The sequence below is a fragment of the Anser anser genome (assembly GCF_964211835.1).
Source record: "Anser anser genome assembly, chromosome: 24".
In the NCBI taxonomy this organism is placed as follows: domain Eukaryota; kingdom Metazoa; phylum Chordata; class Aves; order Anseriformes; family Anatidae; genus Anser; species Anser anser.
The window spans coordinates 1,782,240-1,798,434 of NC_139745.1; the positions used below are offsets into that span (position 1 = coordinate 1,782,240).

Sequence of the window (16,195 nt, forward strand, 5' to 3'; positions counted from 1 at the left end):
GGACTGAGGTCCCTCAGCTGCCTCCTGCAATCCAGAGTCCCCCGGTCCCTGAGCTGAGTGGGAGCAGAGAGAGCTTCTATCACCCCCTTCTGCTGCTGGTCCGGTGAGTATAAATAAATAGGCAATTATTCACCGGAGCAGAGAATTACCCGTGATGCCCTCACAGCTCAGAAAAGTGCCATAACCATCTAGCTACCAAGTCCATCTCTCTTTAGTCCATGAATTATTTATCTAGCCCATTTTGTACAAAACGGAATAGCTCCAACAGGAAAGACCAAGAAAGACAGACAAAAGCTGACTATATATCCCTGGCACCCATCTAGGATGTGGATATGAGTTTTCGCTCCAAAGGATATTTAATAATTTAGATCCAGCAAAACAGCTCCAGTAAGAGAGATTTATTATTTTTTAACTTCACGCCAACATACCCTTAGCTCTGTGGTTAGGACACTCAGGTATGAGGATGAGGCCACCTTGGCTCAGGTCCTTGCTCCAAATCAGACCTCTCTTTCTCCAACTTGGACCAGAAGTTTTGTTGTAGACCCAGAGAAACCCAGTTGGACAAAATCATGTTCTCATGGACACCTCTGCTTCCAGTGAATCACCATTTTTTGCAAATGAAATGCTGTTATGCCAGAAAGCATCCAATGAGTTCAGATTTTGACTTCATGGAAGTGGAATTTAATTTTGGACCTAACTACCGAAAAGGCAAACTGACTCAGTCTTCTGAAATCAAACCCTACTGCTGCTGTCTGCCCATCACAACGCTTCACAACTCGGCTGCCAAAAATGACCCGTTTTCGCTCAGTTACCACAGAAAAATCCCTAACTGGATTTCCTCCGCTGATGGTACCCACAGCAAACAAACCCAAGCAAATGCTAGATGTGAGCTGGGGGAACCATTTAAACTCTGCTCTGTGGCACCCCAAGAATCCCGCTGTGATCCCCATGGTGGGAAGCACGGGAGGGGAGGTCCGCCAAGCATCTCGGTGCTACCACGTCCCCCAGAGGAGCTCGTAAATCCACTGTGCTACAAGCATCTGGCTTTGGCTTACCCAGGAGGGAATAGCATGAATTATTTGGGGGCTGGTGAATGCAACGTTTTAAGTAAAACTGTGACAAGGGAAGGACTCCAGTCCTCAGAGGCACGCAGAAGCCACTCCAGCTGTCCGAAGGCTGGTGATACACACAGGGCCCCGACGCTGCCCTAGCATCAGTGCTGTCCACAGCAAACACTCCTCTCTTGCTGCAGCGGGATCTTTGCAGACACGGGGGCCCCAGCCGGCTGCTTTAGCAGCCTGAAGCTCTCGGCCCATCACTTCCTTTCACCGCTGCCTTTGATTCAGTTCCACCCCAAGCAAAGGTTGGGGTTGACAAGCTCTGCCAGAAGCTATCAGTGTCGCTTCCTTTTTTATTTTCTTGCACTCGAGGCAACTGTCCCTGTGCAAGGGAAGGCCGTGGCTTCTCCTCTTCCTTCCCCATCCATGCTACCTGCAAAGACATGAGCTGGCAGCGGCCACGCAGATAATGCTAAAAATCCTTGTGCAAGTGAATTTATGACAAATACCAAAGACCAATTCATAGCAAGTGTTGATGTCTTTCCTCTTCTACTTTTTTTTTCTATTCTGCTTCCCATCTGTTTTCATCCTTGGTGGGTTAAACGAGGCAATACCCACATGCCGATGAATGAGGTGAGGCTGCAAAAGTATCTCTGGAGATCCCTCTGGTACAGGGTATATCCACACAGAGCATCCTGCACGCACACAAAGTTGGACAAAATTGGGAATAACACTAGCCTTTCTGGGAATGGAGGCTCAAGGGGCCAGATTCTCACCAGAGCTAAGTTTGCATCATTTCAAGGAAGCTAAAAGTCAACTGAGAAGTTGAATTATCATCTTGGGAGCAACTTGGAGGAGGATAATATTTACCTTATCAGGGTTCTTTTTACAGTTTGTGTTCTAAGACCCCTTAATTAATGCGGGCAGGATTAAATGCTGATGTCCTTCAGCAAATTTCCAGTAAAGTCAAAATTGTTTTACCTAACTGGACATGAATCCTATAAGGATGGACTCACAGCTACTTGTTGCCTTGCTGAGTTCTGGTTCCTAACCTAAATAATAATAATAACAATAATAATAACAACATTGCTTCCTTGGAAACAGTAAAAAATCCTATTTGAAGGAGCAATAGCAGCAGGTGGGGAGGCTGGATTTAAATAGAACAGTCACACTGAATCCTAGGCAGGTAAGTGGTCCTTCCCAAGGTTCAGCAAGAAGTTCCCAGATTGAAAATCAACAGATTATATCTAAACCATTGGAAACGGTGACCCCCCCCCACCACCACGCCACCCTCTGCTGCACTGGAGCAGCACACGCAGCGCCAGCACAGAGATGGGTTCTCTCTTACGCCTGCTTATAACTGTGTATTGCTGGCTGCTTAAACTCTGCTGCGAGGTCTTATTCTGGACTTAAAGCAGCTTAAATACTTGTGTTGTTTTGAGAAAGCTGAAACGCCAGTGTTTCAAAAGCAGTTTAAGAGGGACTAGAAACGATTCGCCATTTAAATTCAAAGAGGCAAATTAAATTTTCAGAACATCCGCTATAATATTTTAAAGGTGGTGGAGTTAAAATGAAAAGTAGGGGATAAAAACTTTAAGATTCCTGGAAAAATTATCTTGTCCATATTGGGCATACACCATACTTTCTATTTGTCCTGTTAAATGTGAATAACTTAACAACAACAATAAAATCCAAAAAATAACCGACTGCAGGATTTCAGCATCCAAGGCGACATTGTGATACAAATATTCTTTACTTTCCAGGACTTAAGCTTTTCTCATATCCTTCTTTTAAGGTAGTATGCAAGGAGAGCAACAGCTACTCTGTCACTAGCAGACTCCTATTTTGCTGTGAGATGCATTCACACATGGAGGATAAGCAATAGGTCAATACTCTTCGTTCTAGATAAACCCTTGAATTAGGTGTTACGTGTGACTTAAATAATGCACAGGCCTTGATTTAGGTCTCTGCATGGAGATAATGTCCCCTATTGAGACTCTTGAAGAAGAAAAGCTTTTATTTAGATAATTTATTGGGCAAAATAATTCAATTTCTTAACATTTTGTTATTATCTTTTATATGTATTGACTTACAGATTAAAGGAGAGAATCTGAACATCTAGCCTGCCTGTCTGCATTGATACAGGCTATAAAATACCAACCATCTTCTGGATCAAGCCCATCAGCTTGTGTTAGCCAAAAACTAATCTTCCAGAAAGGCACCCAGGCTGGATTTGCAGATTTCAAAATAGAGAGAATTAGCATGTTTCCCACTGAGGCTTGTGCTAAGGTTTAATAGCTGCACTTAAAAAGAAAAAAAAAGGAAAAAAAAAAAAAGACAGCTAATATTTCACTTGAATTTGCCAGTCTCTGACTTTCAGCCTTTTTTTTTCTTTTTCTTTTTTTTTTTTTTTTCCCCACGGTAAGTTAAAGAACCCTTTTGCTCACTGTGTTTCTCCTCCTGTCTGGACCACTGGGTCGTTTTCTGCTCCCAGCGACACGTCTCACGCCACATTGCGTAAGGCAGCAAATTCCTGCAGCTAATCCTCCCTCATCCCCTCGTCAGAGCTGGGTGGCATCCCTAGGAGCAGAGGGGACTCCCAGCACGGGATGCTCGCACCCTTTCCCTCTCCCTAGCTGGCCAAGAAGGGTCCCAGCACGCACAGGGTGCAGGGACATTTTTGCAATCTATACATCAATCTGCCCTGCTATAACAGCAGTTAATTCTTGCAGAGCTTTCCGCCAGTTGGACCTGCTCTGTAGTTTCCAGAGGAGGCTTAGCAGAGCGCTGAGTCTGCTAGAGCAGTAATAATAATAAACTGTGCAGCCATAACCTTGCCTTTAAGGGCTGAGGGGGTAAAGCATTTAATATATTAACATGTTCAATAACCTCAGTGCCTGCCATGTGCTGATTTAAGGAACTGCAAACTAATTTATTAAAGGAAGACTATGGCTGAGGACGTGGAGAAGTCTGGTGTCTGGAAACTGTGAGTGGACTAGACTATCAAACGGATATCTTCAGCCAACAGGCACCGGTGTCCTTCACACAAGCACCTCTTAAATTAATACGAAGCTCCCTGTCCCTCTGACCTCTGAGCAAGGCAGCAGCGTGGACACAGCGTGCTGCTCCGTGCGGTTTTTCCAGAAATTTTAAGAACTCTCAAGCAATCCAGACGTGATGTGAGTCTGAACGAGAGCAGAACATAGCTGTTTGGGAGGAGAATGCCTGCAGGGAGGGATTCAACGGCCAGCACTGTCCCCATCCCCGGGTCACCCAGGGGAGGAGCGCAGAAAGGGTCTGGAGGCGAGGCACAGGGAGGGACGGGTCTTGGCTCCTGCGTCCCCTCTGGGAAGCAGGTCAAGGAAAAAGCTTCTCCCTGACCTTCCTGAGGGGGAAAACTGTTAGACTGCATCTTCTCCATTTCCTTCCTGGTAAGAAAACAATGAAAAAGCTGCTTAATTTCTTTAAACAACCTCTTTGAGGCTGTAGTAACAAACCTTTGGGGAGAGTGCTGCTACAGTGGAAGTAGGGAACACAGTAAAAGGCACGTTTATATCTGGTCCAGAAATGTAAAATCAAATAAATCTTTACCAACCAAATTTCCAAGGCTGCTGTTTCCATCAACTAAGTGATCACACACACAAATAAATAAATAAATAAAATCATCTCATAGATTGGCTTCAATATAATAACAATGAAAAAAAAAACATTTCCTTGCAGTTCTCTAATTCAAAGAAGCAGCTTTGCTTACGATGAAAGAAATACACAAAAAGCATACAAAAAGCATAATTAGTGAAAAGGGGAAAATACTTAAAGCTCTTTCTTTTGCGAAAGTTTTCCCTGCTTTTGGAACACAGATACAGAGGGGAGAGGGGTAACCAGATAAAAATCCTCATTAAAAATAATAAGAAAAAAAACATTAAACTGCTTCCAGCCTGCTTGAGAGTTTAGAGCATTAGATCATGCTGGAGAGATCTACCACAGCCAAAATGAAGACAGCTCCATAGATATCCCCCTCGAGTTTATGCTGAAGGCTAAAATTAACCTTGGAAAGCTGATTTCTAAAAGAGCTTCAGCTCAGCTTATATTTTCGCAAGTGCACTCCAGTAGCAAGAGCTCCAGCTTCTCCATTCTGCAGTTAACTGTGGTTGCAAAACTGCTCACCAGGAAGGGGGACCCGAATGACTCAGGGCCCAAACAAACTTCTCCCAGACGTCTGCAAAATAAGCTGTGAAACCTCTAGTTCTGCAAACCTCCTGGAGCTCTGCTTCGGACTCCATCACCGACTGCAGTTGTGCTGCAGCTGGGCTTTAACTGACGACGTTATCAGCACACAAGACTGATTTTTTTTCTTGCTTTCCAGCAACAGTTTCAAAGGTGCTTCCATCAGCAAAGCAAACAGATTTTTATCCAAGTGCTGCAAAGTTATGTGGGGTATAAGCATGCCTGTAGGACATAGCCAGGGCTCTGACTGTGACCTCCCTTCCCCCCCCCTCCAGCAGAGAGCCTTTTTCATGCAATTCCAAGTTACCATCATGCAACGATTTGTCCTAAAATTGCTAATCCAGGGAAGTCCAGGGAAGTTCTGCCCCCTCGTGCATCCATATGCAAACAGTTTTGCATTAAAATCCCAGAGTGATTTGTGATTTTTTTATTTTTTGGAAGGAAGCATTTCCATGCTACCTTCCTCACAAGTTTCCTGCAAAGCTGAAGAAGGGAAGTCCTTTGGAGGCAAGCATCTGTTTGCAGCGTGCAATCAGCACAGTCAGTGCTGACAGTTTGTGCGCTTCAAGGGAGCAGAGATGGAGAGCAAAGCAGCCGGAAAGATGGTGAGAAGAATGGTTTGATCTCAGCATCCTGAACAAAAGCCTAACAGAAGCATGATGGAGAGCAAAGTGAGGTGACGGAAGAGGCTGAATGGATTCACCTCTCAAAGGAAAACCTCGGAACAAACAGAAGCAAGAGGGAAAGAGAAAGTAATGGATCAGGTCCAGCTCCAGGCTGGGAGGGAGAAGAACTGCCACTTGGATCTGCTGCATGTGTCTGATGAGAATCTGACCTCAAATACAGTCTCACTTCCCCATGCTCCCAAACGTTTGCTGATTACCAACACACTGTTACCCAGAAATGACCCACCAGCTTAACCAACAAGCTGTCAGCTCCGGGTGCTGCCCACCCTGATTCATCCAGCCTCGAGGGCGCTTTTCTAGCACCGAGGTGCAGACGCAGGCGTGCCATGGTCCACGTAGCACCCCGTGCCTCCTCCCATGTCCATGCCGTGCCTCTTTCTTGGGTAACAGTGGTTTTTGGGGGATGACAATATTGTTGAGAAATTAACTGTCCCAGCTGTGTTATTTTCTGAGATTTGCAATGATGGAGCTATAGATGATGGACTTTTTATATGTACGTCAAACTATAATTAAGACACCAAACTCAGCATCTCTATTGTGAGACCTGATGCAGCCAAAGATGGAGAGGAGAACTGTGAAACCCACAGTGCCAGACTCATGAGAAATCAAAGGACCTGGGCACTTCTGGCACTCTTGACAACTTTACCCACAGTATATAGATATATATATATATTTGGCCTTTTTTTTTTCCATCTTCTTGATAGAGTCTACTTGTACAAGTTCACTTTTGAATTGAAGCAATGATAGAGGGTGCTTGTGAAGAACAGCTGGCAGTGGTGAGATTGTGGATCATTAATGACTAGATGTCCTGGGATGGAGGTCTTTAGAGAAAAAGTCTACTGGTATGAAATAGAAAATGTTGAAGCTACATGCAACTGCGAAGGATGGAAATGTGCAGCGCAAATACCGATCTTGAGAGCACGAGCATAAAAAGCCACCCAAAGACTGTCTGCAGGTGCTTGGTCGGGGATGTTTGCCTGTACCCAGGAGATCCCTGCTCTCATTCTGGGGTGGTTTTGCTCACAAACCCCTACCAGTGAAGCTGTATTTCAGGCTTTTTCCCTTTAAGAAACACCAAGAGGATGGAGCAGACACGTTGCAGGCTGGCAGGGGCAGCCAGTGCTCTGTGCCATGGCTCAGGAGGATGCACATCAGCTTATGGCAGGGCTGCTCCTCTTCGGAAAACTTCAGCCCATTTAAGACTCCCTCATCCCCCTCCCTCTGGCTCTGGGGGTTTTCCAGACCCCGGGAAGGCCTTCCCTTCCCCTTCGCAAGCGTCCCCAGGAAGGCCTGTAAGTCAATATACTGAGCAGAGGAGCTAGGAGCTGACTGTCTCTTACCTTTGGTTTTAAAAGCAAAGTTACAGTACTTGCAGACATATGGCCTGACGTCTGTGTGCGTGCGAATGTGTTTCTTCAGCATGCTGGGTTTCTTGCAGCGAATTCCACACTCCTCACAAACATACTTCCCTCTTCCACGGCCTCGCACATACACATACTCTTCGTTTGATTTGTACCTATGAGCAACAGGTGTCATGATAAAAAAAAAAAAAAAAAAAAAAGAAGATTCCCACCTCAAAAGTAGACACAATTTTCCTGGATTCATTCAGCATGTTATTGACACCACCAGTCTCATTTACCATTTACTATCTCTGGGTAATTAGGCTAAATTCATAATATCTTGAAAAGCTTTTGCCCAGAGGCCTTCTTCCTCTTCTATTTTATTTATTTATTTATTTTTAATGTCTTACATCTGCCTCTCTGTACAGACAAATAGCCCAAAGTCTGAGGTCAAGTCACAAGGTCACCCAAATGTCCTCATTTTCCCCATCCTCAAACACAAACTGAGACACTCATAACAGTCCGAGTAATACATGTCACAGTCCAGCCCGGTGGCCTGAATCATCTCGCAGCCTGTGCTGCGTTTTAAAATATGCACAGTCTGTCACTGTACTGTGTAAAGTACTGAGAAAATACACCCCGGATAAATCTCTTGTGACATGACCTTCCGCACTCACTGGGGCAGCACAAAAGCCATCTGAAAGGACCACGATGCTGCGCTGCGAGCGGGGGTCCCTGCGCAGACTCCTGCCAGAGCGAGAAACACCCAGAATGGACACAAGAAAACATCCTTTGTTAAAAAATATTATTCTAGCACTAAATGCAATGACCGTAAACTCAAGGCTCTTTCATCTTTGGCACAATATCATAACAGGTTCACCCGAGAGAATAAGATTGGTCATCCTTCCTTCACATTATATATTCATTTATTTTCTGCCCGTGCTTTAGCACATAGGGAAGGCTGCATGATGCAGGTTTGAAAAATATTTTCAGGTGAGACAAATCATTTAGCCTCCTGCAGCTTAGCAAATGGAGTCTGTAATTTCCTGTACTTGCAGCAAAAGAAGAATAAGGTAACACAAAATCGCCCCCCTCAGATTTTTAAGAGGCCAAATTGTTGAAGTGTGGTACTTCTTGTAACTTATTTTGCTATCCAGTATGAAATATATCTAGCCTTCCAAAAGCTCTGAACATCCACACTTGAAAATAAGGCTTTCTAGAGCATCTTAATAGGGGACCTGAAGACACACACCATCATCAGTCACCCTCTAGTACCTGCCCAATAAACCCTAAACCAGAAAGGGGAAAAACAGCGGCCAGTCTGAAGATAAACTGAATAGGAACAGCAGTGCAAACTATGAAGTGTAGCTTGAGTGCTTAAATATGTGAAAGTATAGTAAATGCTTTAAAAATAAAAAATGTACTTATAATGTAGAAAAATAATAATAATAAAACTGAGTAAACTATACACAAAGATCATGAACCTGGCCCTGAACTGAGATGATGATAGTGACATGGTCTGCACAGGACACATCCCAGAAAATCACATCCCAGTTACCCAAAGTGTGGATTTAAAGGTGGGGAAATCGAACTGCGTGAACCCTTTCATCTCTTACCCAGGCAGAAAGCACGTGGCCTTGGCTCCATTTCATTTCATTCATTTAGGAAGCGTACGAGTAATTTAAATTCCACGTGGCTGTTCAGGGCACCTACTTCACGCGAAATTCATAATTTTCCTGGGTGCCACCTGGTAGACATAAGGTCTGGACTAAACCTTTTCTCTCCAGCCAGACCCTAGTCTCTCTGACTCAGACTCCCACCTGTAAAATGGGGTCATGGCCACGTCTCTGCTTCAGAGAGATGTGAACAGATGCTTACAGGATGATGAGTTGCTCACACATGAAGGTGATGAGGTTGCAGATCTTCTAAGCAGGTTCAGATACAAGCTAGAGAAGAGGGGAAAAATGGGTGTATAGATAGCCCCATTCAAGCCTGGAATGCTGGCTGAAGCACCAGCATAACCAGGTCTTGGTGCCGACAGCTGCATGCGGGGGAACAGCTTGTGTTTCTGTCCTTTTGCGTCACAGGTTCTCCGGACCATAACCAGGGTCATCTGGCAGCCCAGATACTCCCATGCACTCTACCTCCTGTAACTGAAGCCACAGCAATGCCATCTACCCACACACACACAAAATAAAAATAACTAAATAAAAATGACAAGGCTCTTGTTATTTGGCCAGAGAGGACTGAGCTGGTGTGTGAAGAGCACACACTGACTGCCAGCCTCCACCCCAGGATGTCCAGCTACCTCCATTTAACCTTACAGATACCAGTACCAGGGTACCCATAATTAATGGTTAGACTGGGCAGTGACCCTCCTTCAGTCACTCAGTGATCTAACAGGAAAGCAACAAAAGGAACTCAGGAATCCTGATCCCCCTTCTCCTGTTCCAATTCATATTTCAGGCTTCCTTCTGCCCCTCCTTTCTTTCTGTCGTTATGCTGGTAATCACCTTGCCATTTAAAAAATGAAATTGCTCCTTTATCAGTCTTGTACTTGCACTACCCTTAATTACACTCTCACATGGAAACCTCTAAGTAAGTCCTTTGTGTCCCACGGTCCCTCTGTCGGCCTCATTAAAGCTATCAGGGCCGGCTTTTCCTGGATAAAAAGTGACACGTGATTTAATCTGAAATTAGGCATTGCAGTTTATCTGACACTCTGTGAGACTAAGCCATCCTTCAATACAGATATTTTTCTACAACTCACAAAGCACGCAGGGAGAGCAGGGAAACAGAAAAGGAGAGGTGACCTAAAGGAATACGAACCCAAACAAGGAGAAAGCAAGGTAGGTGATATTGCCACAACACAGGAGAAGGCTGCTGCAAATGGCATCTGTCTACACTGAAGGCTGTAATATGTTCGTGGAGATAATTACTTCAATATGAAGCTGGTTTCTCTGCGGATCTAATATGCTCATATGATTTGCATCAGAAAGACAAATCAATGACAGCTCATTTCACGTGAAGATTTACCCTGGACGAGGAACCTTCCTGCTCCGTAGTGGTTGCTGTAACCAGATTCCTCTAATAGCCACAGTTGGAGTTTGTGTCAGCAAGTCTGCGCCTCCCTTCCAGAGCATTGTGGAATTCATAATCCTGTAGTTAGCAACTTAAACCTCCTATGGTGTCACTGCTCCAATCTAATACTGAGATGATTTGAGACCTGGGAGGCTAACTGGCCATTACGAGCTCGGAGACTAATTTGGAAAATTGTTCTTTCAAGCAGACACATGAAAGGACAAGGATTCCGTTATCTGATGCATTTTCTTAAGGCTTATTTGCTGTGTTCCACTACCAAATGCACATTTGTTGAACTTCCTGCAACCACTACAAACACCTTTCAGAGCAAGAGGAGCTGGCAGAGCCCTGGCAGTGTCTGCGGGCTGCCAGGAGCAGTACCGGCTTGAGAGACCTGATGGCCCCAGAGCAGACTGCCGCTGTCAGGAGGCAGGATAACATGAACCTGGAGAAAGCTTTGTCTTAACTCTTTCCCTTGAACTTTGTTGAAACCTAAAACCGTGAAGCATTTATTCCTCTGCAGGTTTTAGGAGGTTTAATTTTTACTATTTGCTGCTGCAAATATCTGACTATTCTTTTTAGCCATATACACTTTTTTTTTTTTTTTCCTTTCTCAGTGCAGTGAGCAAACATCCAAAAATCTTCATGTGGCTGAAAAACCACACAATAAAAGCTTGGAAAGCAGAGGGGGAAGGAAGTTTTGCTGGTTCGCAAGCAGGAATGGAGAGCAGGCTTCTGGGGGACTCAGTGCTGGCTACGAGACACAGCTGGGCTGCAGCACCCCTTCTCTCCTGCTTCCTACAGCTGCCAGGAATTTACCTTGTCCATGAGGTCTCTGTCAATGTGCCCTTGCAGGTCACAAGGACAGCAGCTGCACTTACATTATTTGCCAGTTACATGTAGGCACCCCGACTTTGCCAGTTTCCAAAATCTGCAAACTCAATAGAGCGTTATGGCACAGAATGCCCCTGGTTAATTTTGCAGTGAGTGAACAAGTATTTCCTCAACCGGTTTTGACATTCGTTAACTGTACTTGTTTGCTTTGTGGATTTCTGGTACACAGTAACAGGAATCAGATATCTGATCCCTTTCCTGAGCTACTGCAATTAGTTCACAGTCAAGTGACCTGAGCAGCCCCAGTTGTTGCCTTCAGTGCAAGTCTTCTGGTTTTATTGATGGCACATTTTATATGTCATCACATTGCACACTCATCTGGCTTGGCTAAATCTTTCGGAAGTCCCTGACAGTTCGTTATGGTATTAGCTGATCTAATTTATGTCTTGTGCCACCTGAAAAATTTGACAGATTGCTGATAAACGCATAGCTATTATAACGTCACTAATTACTAGCAAGTTTATTGCCTTTATCACAGCTGCCCACTAGACAATTAGAGCACTTCTTCCACAGCAATGCTAGCAACACCCTCTCTGAAACTGCATGTGCAACGGAAGTGCTTATCCTACGCACTGTGTGCCCTAGAGAAACACAGGGTGGGAGACCCTACAAGACCACAGGCTTTGTCAAGCATCACCTCATACACAGGTGCATCCTTAAGGCCAGACGGTTACTAGGAAATCTCCCTTAACTCAAGCCAAGCTACAGCAGAACAAACAGAAGTATTTCTTTACAAAATCCAGACTAGACAATGTCATTTCCAGATTTCTAAAAGCATCATATAAACCTTCTAGTATCCTGATTTACCAGACAGGAATATTGCACCAAGACAAACAAAGGAACTTCCGAAGAGCGATACAGCAGGACAGCGAGCAAGCTGGGTATGGATGTGGGAGGCCCTGGCACAGAAATTCCTCTTCCCTGTCTGAAGCAACAGAGCTTTGGCAAGCAGCACTTCCCAATCCCCAGCAAACCCGACGAAGACAAGTCAGAGCTGAATGAGACCCCAGCACCCAGACTTACACAAAAAGCCTGGCATGAAGGCGTAACTGCAAAGATCGTCTTGCTCTTGAATTAGGTATCGGCAGCTCAGACAAGGTCCAACACCAGAAGAGTTACACTCAGTTACACTACCCAAGGTGAGCACCTCTCAGGCAGCAAACCTTCAGGGCCCCTTCTGCTCCGCGAAACACAGGGATGGGGACTATCTCTTTTCACATATACATCACAGTGCCTGAAGCAACGGGATGCTCATTTCGAGTGGAATCTAATTCAGATAACAGATCAGCAGCAATCCAAAGACAAATAGCTGGCTTGGACCCATGGGAATCCCACAGGGGCTTAAGGGTATTAAATCTTCTCTTAATCTGCATCATTAACTCTGATGGAGCTGAGGGCTTTGGAGATAGCAGAGCTGGCCCATGCCCACAGCGCCGCGTGCTGCTGGCATGGGAAAGGTGGCTGGGACAGCCAGGGTCCCCCAGGCTGCTCCTGTCCCCAAAGATTGCGATGTCTCCGATGCACAGGGCTCTTTGCACATGCAGAGGAGGTGGATGGATAGGCCCTATCAAGAGGTCTCCATCTTATAGCTCGCAGTGGGCAGAGGATTAAAAGACGCCAAATGCAGCTCCCTCTCAGGAGTGTTGCTGCCATCAGCTTCCTTGAACACCTCACGTCTGCAGCCGCACGACAGAGGGGCAAAACCGAGAGACACCGCGACAGGCGCAGGCTGCAGACACTCTGTGTCGGAGTTGAAAACCTGCAGCTTTGCTTACGTCTCTTTCAAAAAAGCAGAGACTAGAAACACATGGAAAAAACAACACATCTCACCCCCGAGTTTCCATGGCCTTCCAAGTTTGTTAATATGTATGGAGGAAAGAAGTAAAGTATAAATAACCACACACTCCTTTGAGAAATGGCGTCATCTGATGGCTTCTAGAGTTTGTGTTTATCCCTGCAAATAAAGACATGAGTAATGTGACTGGTTTATGAAGAGCAAGGAATTGTAGGAGACAGTATGGACTGGCAGGTAGAGCAACGGACTGGGAAGGAGGAGACAGGAACAATGTGAGATGCCTTCGGATGCAGATCAGGGAAGCTGGACTAGCTAAGAGTCATCTGCATCACCAGCAACTGCAAGCCTAAAATGGGAAACGCAGCTGGTGCTCAGCTAGGCATTTCCCATATTTTGGGATGAACTTCCTTTCCATCCCAGCGGACACGGGGTAAATTCACACTTACTGGATACTGGCACTAAAGAAGGAAAATTTACAGATTTACCCATGGTATCTACCAACCATCCACTTTAACTAAACAAATACAATTAAAAGTGTTGCTCAGGTGTGATTCATCTCTTTGCAGAGGAAGTACACAGCGGCTTAAGCAAACCAAAGCCAGGATTTACTGCTTTCCCTCCTTGGACTGCTTTCAGTTGGGACTATCAATTGCAGAACTGTCCTAAGAAACTCTGCAAGTCACCTTGGTGGGATTACAAGACCATGAGGCCATCTGTGTGGAAAGGGATGTGGTGTAAATAAAGGTTGTGGCCTTCTGCCACGGTGGTCACTGCAGGATGCCTCCAACCACCTTGTAAGGCACTGAGAAAACCTGCCTTTAGACTCTGCATCCTCCAGGCAGGAGGTGTGAAGAGCAGAAGACACCCAGAGAAGGCAAAAAGCTGAATCAGTCTGGGCTAAAGCCAATGATCTCACATCTGCTCTAAGGCAACATGCCCAACTGTCACCTGCCCCTGGCTGGTGCCACCCTGTCCATCCTCGCCAGCCCTGCCACCCTGCAAGGCCATCAGTGGGGTCTGGGGACCTGGTGAAAAGTGCAGGACACGGTGGGGGGCAGGAGCAAGGCAACATTCCTCACTTTTTGCAAGTGGTGCAGTACATTAAAACTACCACAACGAGCCCCCCCCCAAAAAAGGAACTTTTGTTCCAAGCTGATTTTCAGGCCCCAGGCTCTGTAAAATATCTTATGACCAAGCAGTGAATATTGATAGACAAAAATAGGACGTTAATTCATTTTCGGAAATTTAATTTCACAACAAAAAGTGTGAATGTTTTTACGGACACACATTTGTGATCTCCTTTGCTATGTTATCAGTTCCAGGCTTGCTGAAATTTCGTATTCACATCTCATCCATGACAGGGGGAACTGCATTCAGAGCTGCACACCAACTGTGCGTCACTTATCAGGATACATTTTTATGAAATAGTCGTAAAACATTGAAGAAGAATACATTATTAGCAGATTGAATCCCCATTTGCGTACATCAGGGGGTGTGCTAGTCATGGAAATGATGTTGCTGTTTCTAAAATCTACCAACATTGACCGATCTTGCTTAGATAACTGATCAGGTGTAGCTAAATGACCACCAAATATTGTTCTTTGGATATCAAGTCACATCAAAAGAAGGCCATACTTTTTCACAGCAGCCCTTTGAAGTATTTTGCACTTAGCATCTTTAGTCCCACCAAAGTGCAGTGCCTCCACAGGGGAAGGTGTTGCTTGTGGTCATCTAACCTGCTTAGGAAAAAAGAGGTGACCATCAGGCTTCTGGCATGTAAACCCCCTGTGTTTTGTGCCACGAGGTCAGCCGCTGACCAAAGGACTGGCACAAAATTCACATGGTTGTGGCACACGTGAAGCACAGACACGGCAGTGTCTTTGGCAGCGCTGGTGTCCCCCAGAGCAAAATGCCCATTTAGCTTCCCAGCAATGCTGGTCACCATGACTGCAAAGTACACATTGATTCAACAAGAAACTCTAAAGACAACTTCAGAAATAAATGTACTCCATTTGCTTCCTCTCTGCAGGAATTTGAGCAAAGATAGGTTGAGTAGGAATTTTATGGCACTGCAAATAATAATAATAATAAAAAAATAATCACGCAGGACAGCTCAAGCTGAAGTTACCCTGTCTGTTTTTTGTAACATCCCTGGTGGGTCCTCACAGCTCAGATTTTACCTAAGGCAATTTTCCACATTTCTTTTCTTTGAATGGGAAACAATAAAGTGGGTGTATCCCCACACTGTACTCCTTGTGATCACAGCTCTGTCAGCACGACCTCGGTGGCACTGGGGCTGCGTGGGACATGTCAGCTGCTTCAGAAGTGATGCTAGCACCATGGGTGGTCGAGGCACTGTCCGAAAGCAGATCAATGATTCTCCAGCTTGCCTACAAAAATTAACGCTGGCAGAGAACATATGTCACGGGAAAAAAGCCACAGGAGTTGCTTCCTATAGCACTGCACTGCGACGAGGCAGCCAGACCACCAGGATGTGGGGAGGTCAGCGCAGAAACACCAAGTCAAAGGAAATCTCTCTTCATCCGACCACATCTGGAACACTGCGTCCAGGTTTTTGTGTTTCAGAATTTGAATGACACCAGCAAGCCGGAAAAAAAAAATGGAAAGAAGCAATTTCTCTGCTGAAGGGGATGGATGCAAGGATGAATTGGGAGAAAGCCATACAAAAACTGAATGGTTCAAACATCATAACTAAACAGAGACAATAAAAGGTCTAGGGACAGGCTAATCATCTGGGATGATGTGCAGAATGGGCAGGATAGGGAGATATTTCTTTATATCTTATATATATATTTATTTTCTTGGGATGGTTATCCCAAGAACTACAGAGTAAAAGTAAGAAATAGAAAATTTAGGCTAAACATTAAAAAGTATGGGCTATGTCCTCAGGCAGGTTTACCCTGCACAAAAGTGTGGCATAGATTTAAGCAGTATAACACCTCCTGCGTATTCAGGCTTTAAAGTACCTTTCACTTCTCTCTGTAAATTCACTGGAAGCGCTGACACAAATTTTGACACCTCTGTAACGCACACAGCGGTCTCCAAGAGTAGACAAACAGCCAGAGTGAAAGCAATACAGAAACTATGCATAAACAA

General features: G+C 45.1%; 1 protein-coding gene across 14 annotated transcripts in view; it reads right to left on the reverse strand.

The window, feature by feature from the left end:
• The window catches only part of HIVEP3 (HIVEP zinc finger 3), a 303,544-nt gene that overhangs the window by 18,737 nt on the left and 268,612 nt on the right, over window positions 1-16,195 (reverse strand). For all 14 annotated transcript variants that reach the window (XM_083810197.1, XM_083810207.1, XM_083810205.1 and 11 more), the window contains one exon: window positions 7,309-7,484. In XM_083810197.1, the coding sequence (XP_083666323.1) occupies window positions 7,309-7,484 (176 nt within the window). The remainder of the gene's footprint in view (window positions 1-7,308; window positions 7,485-16,195) is intronic.